The sequence below is a fragment of the Hyaena hyaena genome, unplaced genomic scaffold (genome assembly GCF_003009895.1).
Source record: "Hyaena hyaena isolate Hyena2069 unplaced genomic scaffold, ASM300989v1 scaffold_187, whole genome shotgun sequence".
NCBI lineage: Eukaryota > Metazoa > Chordata > Mammalia > Carnivora > Hyaenidae > Hyaena > Hyaena hyaena.
Window position 1 is genome coordinate 1,887,866 of NW_024080820.1, and position 18,924 is coordinate 1,906,789.

The following is an 18,924-nucleotide window of genomic DNA, read 5'->3' on the forward strand; positions in this document are numbered from 1 at the left end:
AACAGTGGCCATTTCCAAGGCATACCTTCTGGCTCTTCGGTAGTTTGCAAACAGTCCTCTATCTGGATCTAGCCAGGTGAGGACTTAGACTTGAGCCTCTGAGGCTCCACCCACCCGCCCTTGGAGCCTGCCTGCCCGCCCCCACGGCCAACCTTGGCCCTTTCACCATCCAGGCTCTGGCCTCTTGCCACACTCACGGCTCACGCATTCCCCTGGGTCACCGAGGGAGGAGCCACTAGAGAGAAGTTCTGAAATGCACACAGGGCGGGACTATCCAGACAGGAACTCTACAGCTTCGAACTATGAACTCCAGGATTCCAAGGAGATTACATACATGCCAATGTATTTATTATCAAGCTATAGTTAAATCCGTCATGTTTGTACGAGTCAGCAGACGCCTGAATTTGAACCATTAAAAAATCAACAGCAAACAATGTACAGAATCTTTATTGTACACAGAGATCGTTAATAGTTATTACAAACTGAATTAGCTGAAACTCAGGTTAGCAATCCAAAACAGAACAGACTTACCTGTGTACGGCATAATTTGAAGTCTTTGCCCCCTCAACACTGTTTAAAAGACTACTAAAATGATCAGCATTTCAATGGTTTCATTTTTGTCAAGGTTAGCACCGTAACAGTCTCACCCTCTTAAAAAGCATTCATTCAAAACTAGGTAGAACGTCCACCTTTCATCATTAAAACTATCACACAAAATTTGCTTTTTCAAATGCAAAAAGAATACAAGTAAGTTTAATTTTAAATCCTGCCAACCATATCTAGGCAGTCACCGGTTGTGTCGTTTTGCATTTTCCTCTCGGCCCCTTGGCCGGTTTCTGAAGTACTTTGCTTTCACTTCATCTGTCCCTGTTGTCACCGTAACCTGTCTCCGCAGTACAGTGGTGAAACAAGCCTGGAACCACCCCCTCACGTGGGGGCCCGTCTTTGTCTCTCTACCGGGTCCGCTCGGCTGCCTGTCACATCAGTGCTCAGTGCAGGGGAGGTACAACCAGCAGAGAGCACAGAGCTAACATTTCGGTTTATAGGAAAATTCCATCTGGTGGTGAGAATGAGTAGCTAAAGCTGTGCCCATTATGCACGATAGAGCACAGGTAAAACGGACGGTTTGTTCTTGATTTCCTTTCCGGTGAGTTTTCCAGTCTACGTCTCAATGAAAAGGCAAGGGTCACCTGCAAAATGTCCTAAAAATATGACACCTGTTGCCTTAACAATCACTTTTATAAAAACATTAAAATATCCTCTCATCAAAAGCACTTAATGGAGATGTATCAAAAACACAAGTATTTCTCAAAGAGGAATAAAAATAGATTATTTCATGAATTATAGTCAATAAATAATACTACGTAACGTAGTGTTTGTGGTTTTTGTAAAAATATTTAAAGAAACTTTCAAAACCTAAACAAAACTGTCAAGAATGTAAAATGAAAAATACACTGAGCATCTGAATGAAAATTCCAATAGATTTTTCTGAGTATCACTCAAATATTAAATGACACTGAATATATTCAAATAAGATTTGAATATCATAACAGTAACACTCAGGTCATAAAGTTCAATTGTTTCCCTTCATTTAAAAACTGCACTCGGTATTACATAGTAAGTCAATCTATCTTACATACTTTAATGACTAGTCATAATCTCTAAGGCATTTGGTTGTCCTGCCGGAGAGAACTGGATTATACTGAATGCAAATTGTTTTTTGTATTGATTTTCTTGTCTACATAGTTCAAAGCAACCATGACCGAATACTGTTGTACTTGAATGCAGAGTGGGGGTTCTGCTTCACCTCTACTGCTTATTTTACAGCAAACTGTTTTTGAAAGCTCTGTCCCTGATGTTGTGTGTGCGATGAATACCAGAGAGTTCCTTTTAAGTCAAATATAACATACCTTAAGAATCAACTGGCTTGAGGGTTGCAGAACATTACAATGGGACTGTAATAATGAGTAGAGATCAAGTCTCATACTTACTCAAAAATTAGTTAAAAGTTATTTCCTGTATCAGCACCCTTTACTCCAGTGCCCCCCAACTTTGTTCAAGGCCCGGTGCACACTGTCAAGGGTACTACTTATATGGCACGCTGGGGTAAGCTTCCCAGCCATCCCAGCCACCAGGGCTTGCCTGGGTCCGCGGCCTCTCCCAGTTCACTGCACTGCCCTGAGGGCGGAGGGTCTAAGTATCTTAGCAACCCTTTTCCCCAATTCAGGGACCCCAAAATGTCAAGGCTTAGGACACTGGGGTAATCCATCCCTATGCTAACCTGATTTCTCTATAGTACAACGTTTTGTAATTGGCTTAAGCGAGTTTAAAACCTGATAGCTGTTTGGCCATTTTATTTCTTTTTAAGCCAGAATAAGCATGACTGTTTTGTTGATTCTTATCTGCTTAGGTTAAGTTTGAGTTAGTCTTCATTCATTTTTCTAGAGTTTTAAATAATTAAGACTTCAGTGCAGATAGTGAAAAGAACACAGGAGTTGGAAGCAGGCGCATTTAGGTTTGAATCACATATGAATTCCAATCCCAACCCTGTTCTTTCCTATGTGACATTTCTTAAATGTTCTGATCCTCAGTTTCCTAATCGGTAAAACTGGAAGGGTAACACTTACATGCAGAGCTGTGGTGAAAATTAGAGATTTCACACACATGATGCCGGGGACAGTGCCGCGGATGTGTAAGATGTGCAGCAGATGACAGCTAGCATCGTTTGCTAGTTAAAGCTGAGGTGGTGTTTCAATTTCTACCACACTGTGAACACGTCATACTTATCAATATTTAACAAGTAAACATTCTATTACAGAGTATTCTCATCCTAGTGCAAAACTAAGGAACCACAGTTTCATGCCAGGTCACATGTGTGAAGTTCTTTAATGACTTCACTTGCATGGAGAAGACAGCTGAAAATTAATGCACCAAAAATCTGTCTTTTCTCTTGAAGCCAAAAGACAGAGCATGTAACATTTATGAACAGTGTCCCTTTCAAACACCTTAAGTGGGTGTATCTCCATTAGTTACCAACAGCTTACTTATAGTGAGTAGTCTAAACAGTTGATTCAGCCCTTTATCCTTTAGACAAGGAACAGTGGATTTTTAAAAACACTTCTTTAGAGATTAACTTTGCTTTTATTCACTTCTGATAATTATTTCAGAGACTGTCATTTGAAGATCAGTGCAACTTAATGAAATGTGTTAATATTTAGGCTCTCCGAGAATCTTTTCAATATGGAGGTCATATGATAGATACAGTAGTGCTCTGACATAAAATAAGAGTTACCGCAAACTCTCTGAAAACGTGATTTGCATGCACAGTCTTAAAAAAACGTCAAGTCAAGATATGAACATATTGGTGGCCTCTCGGGTTCCTCTAGTGAGTGTTTCCACAGGGATTGTCTGAGATCTGGCAGCCCATGTTCTGGCCTGTTACTTGTACTTTGAAGAGAGTTCCGTCCGCACACATACAGAGCTTGTAGCGCACCCAGTCGCCAGAACCGAACTGGTCTCCACTGGAGGAACTAGGTAGGCGAGTTGTGCTAACCATCACAGTCCCATTTAGGATGATGCTGTTCTCCTAGGAGGAGAATCATAATACGATTTGTTTACCTCCACAAGTAGTGACAGAACAAAGTTAATAAACAAAACTTAGAATATTAACAGGAAAAACAGGTAGTAAGAAACAGTAAAGTCGTGACCAAAACAACAACAAAGAAAACAAAACCAATGTCAAGATTCAACTAGTGGCCTCTTAGTAATAGTTCATAATGTAGATCAATGTGGTTATAGCACTTTCTTAAAATTATGTCCAAATTTCTAAGTGTACGAAACTGATACTGATAAAGCCTCAGATCATTTTCATTTGTTACTTCCTAAGAGACTTTTTACAAAGTTACTGATGATTGGCATGTTCTGATGATTAGAAGAAAAAGACTTGTTTTTCTCTTACAGAAAATTAATTTTGATTTCTCACGTTTTTGCAATGCCACAAATGAAGATTCGAACCAGATAATTTTGAAGACCGGGCACTCAAAGAAAATTGCCCGGAGGTTCGCTTCTTCAGGCCCACTGTTTCAGGAACATGTAGCCCTTTTCTTTTGGGGACCTCCTAAGCCTCTCCCTCCCGTCTTTCCTTTTCTTCTTTTCATTCGCTCAGCACATAATTATTAAATGTCTCCTATGGCATATGGAATAGATACCATTCTAGGTGCTTATACAGCAGTCAAGAGACAGGCGAGTCCAAGTTCTCATACCGTTGACACTTTAATGGGGGAGGGGCAGACAATAAATACATGAACAGGTAAAACAAATAAAACATCAGTGGAGAAAAATAACTCAAGGTAAGCAGAGACAGAGAGTGACCGGGCGGGGGCTGTGTTTGCATAGGGTGGTCAGGAAAGGTCTCTCTGATAAGGTCACAGTGCCGTGGAAACTGGGTGATATGAGGGAGAAAGCCAGGCGGGCAGGTGGGGAAGGGCACTTCAGGCAGAGGAAACAACACATGCACAGGCCCCGGTGTGAGGCTGTGCTTGGTGTTCGAGGGACAGGCGGAAGCCAGGGTGGCTAAAGCAGAGAGCACAGGGAGTCGACTGGTAGAAGAAGAGTCAAGGAAACAAGCAGGAGCCAGACATGTTAGGAAAGGGAATGGACTTTGGGTTTTACCCTGAATTATACAGGAAGCTTTTGGAGGGATCTGAAAACAGAAGTGATGTGACCTCTGAGAAAGGGTCCTCCTGGCGCTATACAGAGAACTGACCACGGGGCGGAAGTGGAAGCAGCCAACAGTGCAGCAGGAAGCGGGGGTGGTTTATACCATGAGGGGTGTTGTTGCTGGTGGTTGTGGTAGTGGAGGCGGTGAGAAGCAGCCAGACTCTTATCTTTTGGAGGTAGAGCCAGGCGGCTTCGCTGATGGACTAATGGGCACCGTTTAACAAGATGGGGACACTGAAAGACAGGCATGTTTGGGGAAGGGTGGAGGATATGAAGACTTCAGACCTGGTGAAACTGAGATGCCTATGATGTACTGGAGTGGAGAGGTAAGAAGGCAGCTGGTGGGTGTGTGAGTCTTAGTTCAGAGGAGAGATTAAAGCAGGAGTTCCAGAGGTGAGAGTCATCAGGTTATGCAAGGTATTTAAAGCAGTAAGACAAAGTTGGTTATGAAGTAATGGAAATGGCTAACTGACTAGTGATAGTATGCACATGGTATAAATATAATCCATGTGATGAATTTTGAAATTTTGTTCCAATGTCGCCATCTTGTGGACATTTAATTTATTTTCCTTTAACTACTAAAGCAGTTACTTCTTTAAAAGCAGTTTGATAAGTTTTTTTTTAATAAACTTCTTTCTTTTTAATAATTAGCTATATACTCAAAAACTAACCACTGATGTTAACTGAATTATAAAGCTAATTATCTTTTCAATCCTGGCTTGTCTTTCTTTCACTGTGGAGAAACTGATACATGTCTATGCGTGTTTGAAAGTATTTTAGTATCTCTCATACTAACAACAGTTAGAATTTTCAGACAGGACACACGAAAAGATTCAGGTAATATGCTAATGGCTATATACATATCTCTCACACTTCTTGCTTCTTTGAGTTTCCAGTGCTGTGAACAACAGCCCCTTCCACACTACTCTCTTAGAGGAATGGCTTCTTACTACAATACATGCAAATACTCAGTATCGCTATTGAGTTTCTGGCAAGAAAGACATTTTATGTTCATCTTTATTATTTAAAAATTGGAATATGTGCTTTAGGGGAGAAAAGCTATTTATGAAAATGGAAGAACTTAATTTTCCAAAGCTTATTTTTTCTAGAACTATGAAATTAAATGTAAATAAAAGGAAAGAATTATTTTATAAGTCCTTAGGTTCAAGCTCACTTTTGTCTTATTCTATGCTTAGTAAAATAATTTTAATTAATTTTAGTTAAGTTGCATATAGCAGGTGGGCAAAGACATCTGAATAAATACGCTTTGACCAGAATCGTGAGCAGGTAAACCATTTCTGAACTTCTGGCTCCCTTATGAGATATGTTACTTACTGAAGTTCAGGTATAATCTGTGAAGCACAAAATTTCGACAGCTATAATAAAGGCAAAATCTTTTCCTTTACAGTTAATAATACATGGGTGAGTAAAATACATTTTGTCCATGTGCTAATTGATTTTCACATAACTGGATATAAAACTCATGAAAGGATGTGAAAAATCTTTAACTAAAAAGTAAAAACCCAACAACTTCAGGGAATGGACACTTAGAGAATTCCTACTTTTGAGAATTCTTTCAGAATTTAAAAAATTTATTTATTTTTGCCTTTTAAACTAATACAGGTATTAAATGTAAAAATTTTTTTTTAGAAAACAATAGGCAGGCAGAAAGAAAAATAAAATTAAAATGATCTGTTAGCCTGCTACCCATAGACAGCCACTGCTGACATTCTGGCAGGCCTTTCCAGGTGTTTATAAATGTATATATATGTTTTGAAAAATAAAAATGAGATACTTCACAAATTGTAACTTTCTTTCACTTCAAAGTTCAATTTGAACATCTTTCCATATCAAAAAATATAGAACTGCATTACTGTTTTTACTAATTGTATACCGTTCCACATATGGACTCATGTACCCAAGAATCTAACAATTCTCTAAAACTCTTAAGGAATACTCACTGCCTTTAACTCCATATTACCACCCATGTGAAATTCAATGGTTTTGCCCATAATGAATACACCTTCATTTCCACGCACAATAGCACGACCATCAACTTTTATATTTAAGTCACTGGTAGCATTGCTTGTAATCTGAAAATTAAAAAAAGAAAGCAATAAGAAGCATTTCTAAATTAAGGTGAGAGTTAGTATCAGACACAGAGGGACTGGAGTTTCAACCATGGACTAAGAAAGGCCAGTGTTTGTGGTCAAGTGTTATAGGTGCTGAGGCAGAGAGACATGACTTGATAATGATGACAAATGTGGAACAAATCAGCCCTTCCCGCCATTCCAGAATTTATCTTCGCACATCACTATAAAACAGCAAAACTCCCCTCCCACTTTGTACATTTAGACAGTGATTCTCTTCCATTAAGCAAGCAAACAAAAGAAATCATACCCTTTCAGTAGATGCTTTTTGAACATTCAAACTTTTCACTCCACTTGGCAAGTGAAACTCATGAGTTTCATAGTCTGTGCTGAATAAGATATTCTGAGTCCTCGGGTCAAAAAACTGCATACCAATGTCACTCGTTATAGAAGTTTTGTTCTTTTCTACACTGAGCTTCGTCGTCCCTTGCTGAAAAACAATCTTCAGAAGAACACTTTATCATGAGTATGATTTCAAAGGAGACTGCATCCACAATTCATCAAGAACATTATCAAAAACACTTTATAAAAAGAACCTAACTGCAAATAATTTTAACTGCATCTGTCGGTCCCCTCCCTGTCCACTTGGGAAAAGAGGTCTTTAGAATGAGGGCTTCTATGCTCATTTGCTGACACTGCTCTGCACAAATCATGGGTCACCGGGCATAGCGACCTAGGCCTAAGATGGGCAGGGGGTGGTAAGAACACCTCCGTGAGGTTCTGTTCCATCGAAAACTCGTGTTATAGCAGCCACTAGGCATGGGCTGCCACAGGCTAGACTGGCATATTCTCTTCCAGCCTCCCAGGAAGTGGAGGGTATTCTGACCTGGGAAAGTGCTTCGTTTGCTGGTTACCTCATGTGGAAGAGAGAGTACACTCTGTGTTCTCATGGTAATTAATCTACCACAGAAAATGCTACCAAGTTAAGATATTAAGAAAGCACGTTACACTAATAGATTCTAAGACCAACAATATCATTAAATATGCATATGGATAGTCTCTCAAGGAAAATTCCATTTCCAGTAATCAACATTGGGTTTTTTATAAAGAATTTTTCTCTAATGTCCCTTAACCGATGTGATAACTTACAGGCTGGTTGTTGCCAGTAATGACCAAATTTTCATTTCGCCTTCCTCCTACTGTGCTCTTGTAAAGAGGATGTATAACTCCCATGTCAGATACTTGCTTAAACCGCAGCAGGCCACTTTCATGGAACTCCATGCTGTCACAGCCATTCGGTCCGATGCGGATCACCGCCCAGATAACAAGCGTTATCTAAAAAAGGAAACAGGCCCCCCGTTAATAGGTCATGTACATGTAACATTAACTAGAAAACAGAAAAGATAATTGCCAAAATGTCTCATCAGTGATACGAACAAATTAATTGGCTTCCCACTTATCAACGAAACCAACTTTATCTTTATCAAGGGAAACAGCTAAGAGTCAAAAAAAAAAAAGTGCTAAAAAAAGTTTTTTATTGCTTCTGCTCCCTCCACATCTCGTCCAGGGACAACCATTTTCAACAATTTTAGGTATTTCATCTAAAATTTATTCCATATTTTTAAGTAACTGGAACACGTTATTTCTTTCCTCATCAATTTTAGGCTTTATTTATTAATTTCCTACTTTGCCAGATGAGAATTTATCTTGTATCTTCTCCCCCAACTCCAATCTCAAGTTTTGGCTAGATCCATACTGGGAATTTTCAGTATTACGAGCACGTAAGCATTTTTCACTCCTAAGCCAAATACTGTAAGAGAGAGCACTTCCTTTCTTGTACGCTGCGGCTCCTGGAGTTTCACAGTTGTCTTTCTTTAGTGTCGGACCAGGTTTGCGGAGTTTCTTTGAAAGCCTGACTGAATCTTTTCAGAGCCTCTGATGTTTCTATAAAATGTCACTCAGTAAAATGTTCTGAAAGCCCAAACCTCTCAGTTTATTCTACTGGTTCTAGTTTTCTGTCTCAGGAAATCTTGCTGGAACTCACATCTCCTTGCTCCAGTCTGGACTGTTACCCCTGGGTCTGTTACACAACTGTAACTGTGCATTTTTCCTTCACTTCCGTACTGGAACCTCCTTCTGTCTTTCTCCGATGCTAGATCCCCAGTTTCCTGTATCCTTTTATTCAGCTTTCTGAGAGTTAGTGACTTCTTTGGGTGAGCACCTCCTCTAGTGGCCTCCTTAGAAAGACTCTATGTGAAGTAAGATTTGAGACTGTACATGGTTCAAAAATATCTGTACAAGCCCTCACCTTTGATTGATAGTCTAGCTTGATACATACATTTCTAGGTTTGGTGTTATTTTCTCTCTGAATTTTGAAGGCCCTGCTTTCTGGTTTCCAGGGCTGCATCTGAGAGGTCCAATGCCTCTGATTTTGGATTCTTCCTACATAATCTGTTATTTTTCCTGTGGAATATTTGAGGATCTTCTCTTTATCCCTGGTTTTATTAAGTGTTATAGTAATGGCCTTGGTGTGAGTCTTCCTTATGCAGAACACTGGACCCAGAATGGTGGTTTTCAATCTGTTCTAAGAAATTTTCTTGGTTCATTTATTTGATAACTTTCTCCTCAGTGTTCTTTCTTCTCGCTTTCTGAAACTCCTATTAACAGAATGTTACACTTCCTCGATTGATTCTTTAATTTTGTTAAACTTTCTGGAAAGGTTCCTTTTCTTTATCTACCAATCTCTCTCTTTCTCTCTCCATCCACCCATCCTTCCATCCCTGCGTATTTCTCAAGTTCTTCCTTATTCTTTAATCACTCCTTTTTCATGGCATGTTCTTCTTATTCCATGGATGCAATATACTCTTGTTTCTCTGAAGACACGGAGTTTAGTTTTTTTAGGTTTTCTGTCATTCATCACATTTTCTCTATCTCCCTGAATTCCTATTTTCTCTATGGTTTGGGTGTTTTTAGTTTTCATCATTTTTCAGTTCTGGGAGCTTTCCAAAAAATCTATTGATCCCTGGTGGCTCAGTGTTCATATTTAGCAGTGAGGTTTAAGTAAGTGCATAGAAAGTTCTCTGTCTGGGGTGGGCCTGTGGTAGACAGGCGAGATAGACGAGATGAGGTGGCTTTTTCACTGGGACCTGACAAGTGTCGGTATCTACAGGTCTTTTCTCCGGATGCTTCAGTTTCTCCAGAGAAGGCGGTTTCATCTCGTGCCTGGTGCCAGGAGGCTGGAGACAGAGGACCGGGGTAGTAGACAGAGGGAGTGGGAAACAGTCTCCGCGCTCAGGAGTCAGACTTCCTTGCTTCCGGGACGGAAAACCATCCCTACCCTCTTCTGCACAACGGTGTCCTCAGGCAGGAAGAGTCGCATCCCTTCCATAAAATACCGTGTGGGGATAGGAGGCAATAGTGGCCTAACAGCTGGCTGGAAGGGGCGGGGGGAGGCGAGGGATCTCACGGCTCCTTCTACAGCTTTTCAAACAAGTTGTTTTCAAACAAACAACTTCTCAAACAAGTTCCTGCCTCACTCCTGCTTTTTAAGGTACTTGTATTTCCAGTTCCTGGGGCAATCCCGACCATTCTGCAAGGCACTTAAATGGACACACCCTGCAGCCCCCTCCTCAACACACAAGCAGTTTCTCTTCTTTGATAAGTAATTTGTTGTTTCTCCTCCTACTTTTTTTGTCTTTATGTATTATGGTTTAGGATTTCAGTTGCCTCTTGCTTTCTTTCCAGGTATTTCTGTTTCTTGACATTGTTGTCTTAGGATGAGCTTTTTAAAAGGGATGGGAATAAAAAAAAAGTGTTCCCTCTGCCATCCTAATCGGGAGTTTCTAATAAAATAAATTTATAAGATAAAATAATTTCAGAATATGTGCTCTTAATAGAGGTATTTATAATACCAGCTCTTTTCAGTGTAAGGGAAGTTTTAGACACAAATGGTTTGGATACACACAGAAGAGAACAGGCTGGCTTAAAAGTACTGGAAGTAAAAAATAAAGTAAATGCACTGACTTTAGAACTGCTATAGGCCATGTTCACGACCAGTGGCTTAGGGATACCAAAAACCACCCTCTGAAAATGTCATCTACACACATGCCAGAGGGTTTCAAGTTTAACCCTTAGGTAGTTACAACCTTGGATTAAGTCTTCTTTAAAAAAGCCAGGTTTTGGGAAAAAGGTGACATAGTAGGTCGTCAGCACCTTAGCATAAACTGGCCTACCACATCCTTTCATTGTTCGACAACAGACTTAAGACTATAAAACATAACCCTTGGCTGTCAAACAAGGGTTTACAATTTTAAAATCTAGCTGAGGAGGTAAGACTTCATGTCAGAAAAGCTGAATGAAACAGAAAGGATTATTATTTTTTTAGGAGAGATGAAGGCAGTAAATTCATGGTAGCAAAGGTCTCTTCTACCGAGTTGACTTTACTCTTTCAAAAGTTAGGTCCTTTAAAATACTCCATGAACATTTTCTTCTAAATAAAATTCATCATGGCAATATTAGCATACTAGGTAACATTTATGACAACTCAAGTTGACAACTTGACAACTTCTTACAACTTCTTGTAAGAAGAGGTACAAACTTAAAGTTATAAAATAAGTCACAGAGACGAGAAGTACAGTCAATAACACTGTAGTACCGTTGTAAGGTGACAGATGGTGACCACACATACGGTGAGCCCTGAGTAATGTACGGAACTGCCAAACCCCATGTTGTACATCTGATCCTAATAAAACACTGTGAGCTAAATACACTTCGGTAATAAATAAAAAATGAAAAGGCCAGTGGGTCTTTCCTAAAAGTATTTAAAAGATGCAATCTCCTGCTGACTTTCAAAGTCATATGTCAGAAAAAGAAACATCTGATAAAATGAGCTCTTGGTTGTGAAGTCGGGAAGACGGGATTCTGTAATATAATATTTTGGAGAGCAAGCAGACCAGGGGCTCTCTGTACAAATGATAAAGGTAACGGGGCATCTAAAAAAACCCCTAAGATATAAAACATGTATAGAGAAGCAGAAAGTAAGAGGGCTTCAACAAGAAATTATACAAAGTCCATTATTTCGCTGGAAAGTTCCCCATGGTAATTAAGACAAGACAATTCCGCGGCATATACTTACAATTAAATTGATGACGGCCAGGATGAACAAGAGGATGATGACACAGATGGCTAAATTGCCCTTTCTCCCTCTCAGGCCCGTTTTGTGGAGGCGATCTTCATCAATTGGAATATATCCGGCTTTAAAATTACTGTTGTGCTCCTTATTAACGTTCCTCCTCTCGACAGCCTTCTCACGCATGGACTTCTTTACGGGACCATTGGAACTTTGCTGGAAACAAAATAACAACACAATGGAAGGGCCGTACCCGCTCCCTTCAACGACGCACTGACTTATAAAGTGTAGCTTCCTACCTAAAGAAAGCCGAACTGGTTAGTGTTATGGTTTCCATAAATAAACTTTAAGGTGTTGAGTTGCAGGCTCCAACTCAGGACATTACTTTGCTTAGAGGGCTAGTAAAGAAGAACCATTAGTGTGACTACTTGATAACACACTTCTGAATAGTCCTATTGTCACTAAAGCACACAGCTAGCTCATCTGGGGGAAGAGGTGACACACACATTCCACAGTCGGTAATTTTTTTTTTAAATTAATGACTTATAATAATTTGTTTCATTATATATATTTTTTCACTTACAGGAAAAGAATTTGGAAAGTCTGACACACTTTGCTATTTATGACCCCAAATGGCTAAAGATATTATGTTAGATCAGTAGTTTTCAAAGTATGCGGGGGTGGTGGCCTGGAGGAGCCCCTTGAACTCTTTCAGGAACCTGGGGGGTAAAAACTATTTTCAAAATAACACCAAGATGTTTTTATTCTCCTTCTTTCGTGAATGTTCAGTGGAGCTTTCCAGAGGCTCAACGATATGTGATGACATCATTGCTCTAACAGCCAATGGAATCTGTGCTTGTATGTTCCTGTGTTTTCAAATTTTCGCTGGTTTAATTTCTCATATAATAAATATCAATGGATATAATCCACATAAACAAAAGTTCTTTGGGATCCTCAGTAGCTTTTAAGGGCATAAAAGTAAGCTGAGACCGGAAAGTTTGAGAGCCTCTTAACTTAGACTATGGCTGAATGACATTTGTGGTAACACATCACACACACAAAATAGATAGAAAAGGATACTGCCCAGCTTGCATACATTTTAGAGCTCTGAGACAGTTTACTTTATTGAATAGGCATTCATTAAACATTTTGTGCTTAAACACTAATACCACAAGTAGGGATACAAAAGAAATACAGGGCAGGAGCCTTATCGTCTAGATGTTACAAATGTTATTTGGGTACATAAAGCAGTTAGCGACACAGTAAAGGATCCTGTATGTTCAGGAGCCAAAATCAATACGATGGGCAATACATGCCATGGAGTCCAAGGAGAGGAGACACAAGGGGGCTTGCAGTTTGTTTCAGGGAAACGGGAAGGAGGTGGTCAGAGCCGGCAATGTAGGGAGAAGAAAGTTGCAAAGTAAGGCAGGTTGGGAAAAGTCCTGGACTGTTGGGTACAAATTCCAGTCCTTCTCTCTGTTTGACTGGGAGTCACTGGAGGTTTATGAACATAAATGACATACATTCAGGATCCTAAATGTGTGGTGTTGGTAGGAGACAGGAAACAGGCATACCAGGAAAGTAGGTTGTCGGGGGCTGTTGTCATAATGGAGGTCAGAGGTAATGAGGGCCTGAACTAAGGTGGGATGGAAAAGGACAGATTGAAAAGATACAAAAATAAAGATAAAATAAAAAATGAAAACATACATCATGAGAAGAGTTAACTGAATTTGCAGCCAGCTTCAAAAGAACCCACATTTACTGAAGGGTGACTGGTGAAATATGGGGAAGGAAGGAGGGAGAAGACTCTACCTATGTTGCACTTAAACTGAATGAGAAATAACCACATGACTCAAAGGCAAGGGGAAGGCTGGGAGGGGGTACTAGGTCAGTCAGGGCTAGAGACAGAGATGTGAGATCCTTAGCCTCGAGGTAAATTAAACCCAAGAATGTATCAGCTTGGGGCGCCTGGGTGGCTTAGTCGGTTAAACATCCGACTTTCGCTTGGGTCATGATCTCACGGTTCGTGGGTTCGAGCCCCGCGTCGGGCTCCGTGCTGACTGCCAGCTCAGAGCCTGGAGCCTGTTTCAGTCTGTGACTCCCTCTCTCTCTGACCCTCCCCTGCTCACGCTGTCTCTTTCTCTCTCTCTCTCTCTCTCTCTCCTAGAAATAAATAAAAATTAAAAAAAAAAAAAGAATGTATCCACTTACTATGAAAAACAGTATACATGAAAGAGAACAAAGGGCCGAGGACAGTCTTGGAACAATTTAAACGTGCAGCTCCAGGGGAAGACGTAGACTACAATGAATGGTAAGAGAACCAAGCGTGTGCACTGTTGCTGAACTTGCTTTGTCAAGAAGTGCTTCCGTGACTTTCAGAGATGAACTCCTGAGTAGCAAATGGGTAAGCAGGAAACAGTCTGAAGAGATGCCACATGTAGCCATCTAGTTTTGAGTCCAGAAAGAGAAAAGAGGAAAGAGAGAAGACCGCAGCTGAAGAACCATGTACCATCAGAGGAAAACGGTGCTTTCGTCGTTGCAGCGTCTTCCTCCCCTCCCTGCCCCTCGCCGTGCAATCTGGGGAAAGACTCGTCTGACGGCAGAGGGCAAGATGCCACGAGGGGCAAAGACCAAAGGTGTCAAGAGTAGGGCAGGATGACGTAGGGAATGAGACCCTTGAGGAGGCAAGAAAGAAATGGATACAGAGGAATAGGCTTCAATGAAACCGCTGACACCCAGAAGAGAACACATCTTCTTCTTCTGGGATGGAAACGCAAGGCCATCTGCCAAGAAAGAGTGGGGATGGCTATGGGAGTCTTATCATGGCGGCTGAGGCAGCAGGCTGGGTTAAGGGCTCGTGGAAAATGTGAAAGGATGGGAATAATCATTGTGAGTAAACGCGGTGGGAAAAATTTTTTTTTAATCCCACAAAGCGGTAAGGAAGGCTCTATAGAAGATGACTCAATATACTACCAGATTTTTTTCACAAGACAGGTTGCCGTGTATGGTTGTGCAGGTTGTGTGTCTGGATGAGGTGCAACATCTAGGAGGGCACACTGACACTGCAGACATCTTCGAGCCGAATGTGCATTTTGGAAATGTTTGGGCTGAAGGTGCAGAATACCTTAAGGAAGGTGTGCTTCCTTCTAGTTTTCACAGACCCAGAGGGGCAACCAAAAGTCAGGGCTTGCATACAGGTCTACATAAGAGAGAGGGCAGAACTGTTCCCTCCCGGGAGGCATTTTTTACTCTTCTCTGCCAATTCATGTACATTATTATATTCAATTTGATGCATTTATAATGTGCTGAAGAGTCACTACTATATACCAGATGCCCCAGACCACCAAGACAAGCCAGCCATAGCGCCTGCCCTCAACAAACTTCCTCACAGGCCAGCACAATAGACAGGTCACTAACGACAGCAGTTCAACAAGGCGAGTGCAGTGGTAGCAAATACATTACTGAAACAGTACACAAGAGGAAGGTAACTCTACTTAGCAAGCAGGGGCATCAGGTGAAGGTTTTTAAGAATGGCTGAGATTTCATCTGAATTTTGGGGGAATAACTAGGAGTCAGCCAGGCAAAAGTGCAGAAAAAGGTATTCCAGGCAAAGGGAACAGCATAGAAATTCTGAATCCGAGTCACCTGGGTGTGATCCAATTTTGGCAGTTTCTGTGGAAGTTGAAATTGACGAATACAGAAATGGGGCCAAAAAATGCTGAGAGATGTGGGTAGGGGCCAGTAAATGAATGGACATAAGTCACCATGTCAAAACAACGGACTGTATCCTGAAGGCTATGGGGAACTACTGAAGATTTAAAATCGGTTAGTGATGTAACCAGCTTTGCATCACAGAAAAATCAAATTCACGTGCCAAAAAGAGATGGACTGCCACAGCAGGGTTTAGAGATGAAGGTATCAGCAGCGGGTTTATCTAACAGTCCGAAGGAGCGCTTGACTGAGGTTTGGCCGGGAGAGGCATTAAGAGGAAGAATGGCAAGGCACCTGGGCAGGGGGTTGCTCAGTCAGTTAAGCTTCTGATGCTCGATTTCAGCTCAGGTCATGATCTCACAGTTTGTGAGACCAAGCCTTGAGTTCGGTTCTGCACTGACAGTGCAGATTCTCTCTCTCTCTCTCTGCCCTTCACCCACTCATGCTCTTTGTCTCTCTCTCAAAATAAGAAACATAAAAAAAAAAAAAAAGACAACAGCAACGACAAAGAACTACAGAACCTGGTGACTGACTGGCTGCGATGCAGGGTTTGAACTCATGAACTGTAAGATCCTGACCTGAGCTGAAACCAAGAGTTGGACGCTTAACCGACCGAGCCACCCAGGGGCCCCTGTAGCCCTTTTAACGGCAAATATGATGGGAAATCCAGTTTTGCACATTTTTGAGTTTGGGGTGCCTGTGGAAAATTCAGTTCGTGCTGGAGACATAAATGCTCAACTCTGAAGTGAGATTGCCCAGTTTATGGGTAAAGCAAGACTAGAACCTTGGTGGAAACTCCAGAGTGTTAATAAGTGATGCGGATGAGGAAAGAACAGTCTGAAACAAGAGCTGATAAATCAGAAGGGAAATCAGGAAAGCCGAGGAACCTTTGTCTCCCTAACTTTCACTCATTCCTTTAGATACTGTTAGATCTGTAGCTTGCCCCTTTAGCTGATTTTTCTGCACTTACATGGCAGTCTGACTTTAAGCCCCTTGAAGGCAGGTTTCATGTCTTCTACCTTCCATGTCTGTTCCGGTTATATGTATCTAACGGGTCTCTAAAAGCAGTCAATTAGTTAAGAAGGTCTTTTCTGGGAACAGAATCCTGGCAAGGTAACTCGCATTTACTCTTCCAGCCATCATACTTTTTCAAAGAAAACTATCGTAAACTAGTTTTGTAAAAGAAATAGCAGTTTAGGAGAAAAGTGACTATGAAAATTATTTGTACCATGACAGAATACCATAGCAACGATAGGTATGTATATGTAACACACACCTCCATGTAGGTGCATGCATATGTAGAGCTTGTTTAGGGGAGGAAAATAGCCTTTTGAACTACTCCAAGTTACAAGTTTATAATGCAGATCAGGAAATATTTGATGAAGTATAAAAAAAAAAAATTTAAACCAAGCGGACAGGAGGCAGTTTTAAACCGGTGACTCAATCTGTAAAGCCAAAACAGGAGGAGAAACCTGATGTCTGCACATCGGGGATGGCAGACACAAGAAGTGGCCGCAAGCCGGCACCCAGGCAACAGCTGACTGTTTCTTGGCTGGAGTCAGGGAAGCCTCCCGGCTCGGGGGTGAGGCTATTTTTACCCGCATCTTCTTTGGCCACCGAGCCGGGCACGTCTCCGGCACGTCCTGGCGCAGGCTCGCGCCTGCCACGGCCGCCTCCGCGCCCCGCAGGCGGCGACCCCTCCCCAGCTCGGCCGAGGGGCAGGGGGCCTGGCCGAGGGCCGCCACTTGCTCCCCCTCCTCCGCCCGGAGCCGGAGCCCCAGCCCCGCGGTCCCGCCCGACCCTCGCCAGCATCCCCGGCTGCGGACAGCTCCTCCCGCCCGCTCCGCCCCCTTGGAGCCCGGCCCCCGGCCCCGGCGCGCCCTCGCGTCCCGGCTCCCCCGAGCCAGCCCCGCGGCGGGCCCCGCCGGCAGGACCCGGGCCTCCCCTGCCCCTCCGACCCCCAGCCGCGGCGGGGCTCCCAGACCTGCTCGGCCGCCGCCGCCGCCGCCGCTGCCGCCATCTTCCCGCGCCCAGCGCCGCCGCTCTCCGCGCCGCGGCCGCACCCCGCGCGCCTGCGCCTGCGCCTTGGCGTGGGAGGCGGGGGGGGGGGGAGTGGAGAGGCGCCGCTCGCCGCCCCCCAGCCCCGCCCCTCGGAGGGAGGTTTGGAGTCCCCCGGCTGCGAGCAAGGTCCGCCACCCTTCTCCCAGGCCTGTGGCTCCGGAGCGCCTTCCCGTGCACCGGTGTTCACGCGATCACGGGCCGCTTCTGGATTCTACCCGAAGGGCGCTTCAAGAGAGGAGGGCGCCTCTCCCTTCCCCCTCCGATGCCATCACGGAGAGCTAGCGCCGCCCTCCTTGATTGATGGCCCGGGGTGTCCCTGGCCGGGGTGGGAAGGGGCGTTTTGGAGAGCACGCGGGGGTCGGAGGGTGGTGACAATATGCATGGAAGCTAACAAGTTGCCAATTAGCCAACTAAAGTCTTGCAAACGGAGCGTCTACAAGGAGGACGCGTCTACAAGAAAATCGCGTTAAGGATGCTTCTTATCTTCGGAGGGTCTATGAAGTCTGACCTTTTCTTCTGGAGTATTGGGGGTGGATATTCCATTCAGTAATGGAGGCAGTGTTGTCGAGAGATACGTCTGGGGAACGTAATTTAATATATTCACTGCACACCCGGAACGTGCCACCCAAATGTACAAATGATTTGAGTATATATTACTTGTTCCTTGTCAGTATAATCCAACATTCCTCTTAGTTTGCTGTTGTTGCTGTTTGTTTTTTGTTTGGTTGCTTTTTTTTTAAATGCAGCGAGGGCAGTAGCAACCCAGGTGTAAGAACTGTTCCTCAGGTAGCTGAAACACACTTCTAGAAAGCACCTTTGGGCCCCAGGGCAGCCTAAGTCAGCAGGAGACAGCAAAGAGAACAGCTGGCAAAAGCTTTCTTTTTCTAGGAACTAGGTCAGTTTTGCTTTTTGATGACTGGAGCTGTTATTTCACTGCTCTGCTTGCTATACATCAGAACATTGCTGTTAAGTTTAAATTAGATCATCTGTCGCCTAATAAATCCCTCATAAACTTTTCCCTTCTCTCCTGATTTTGGCTGATGTCAGTAGCTCACTGGTCATCAATCTCTGTATAGCTTCTTTTCCAAATGCTAGAACCGCTGAATTATATCTCTGCTCAGACCTGCGGAGATCTCTAGGACAGCCCTAAATTACAGCCCGAAGCTTTGAGAGTCAGCACTAAGTCTTTAACACTCTGGCTCTGGTCCCAGAGCT

General features: G+C 42.8%; 1 protein-coding gene across 1 annotated transcript; it reads right to left on the reverse strand.

Annotated features, from left to right (window-relative positions):
- Positions 1 to 429: 429 nt before the first annotated feature.
- On the reverse strand, positions 430 to 17,669 carry SGCB (sarcoglycan beta). Its single transcript, XM_039241118.1, has 6 exons — positions 17,633 to 17,669; positions 11,944 to 12,153; positions 7,959 to 8,144; positions 7,120 to 7,311; positions 6,681 to 6,812; positions 430 to 3,586 (listed from the first exon to the last, which is right to left on the reverse strand). Exons 1-6 carry the CDS (start codon positions 17,666 to 17,668, stop codon positions 3,383 to 3,385), a joined length of 960 nt encoding a protein of 319 aa, XP_039097049.1. The 5' UTR covers position 17,669; the 3' UTR covers positions 430 to 3,382.
- Positions 17,670 to 18,924: the final 1,255 nt, after the last annotated feature.

Excerpts from the sequence above, each read along its gene's own strand:
- SGCB (XM_039241118.1), bottom strand. The coding sequence starts at position 17,668 with ATGGCGGCAGCGGCGGCGGCGGCGGCGGCCGAGCAG. Across the intron at positions 7,312-7,958 it reads TTACTGGCAACAACCAGCCT|ATTGTTTTTCAGCAAGGGAC; the intron begins GTAAGTTATCAC and ends GTTCTTCTGAAG. Across the intron at positions 6,813-7,119 it reads AAAAAGCATCTACTGAAAGG|ATTACAAGCAATGCTACCAG; the intron begins GTATGATTTCTT and ends TTTAATTTTCAG.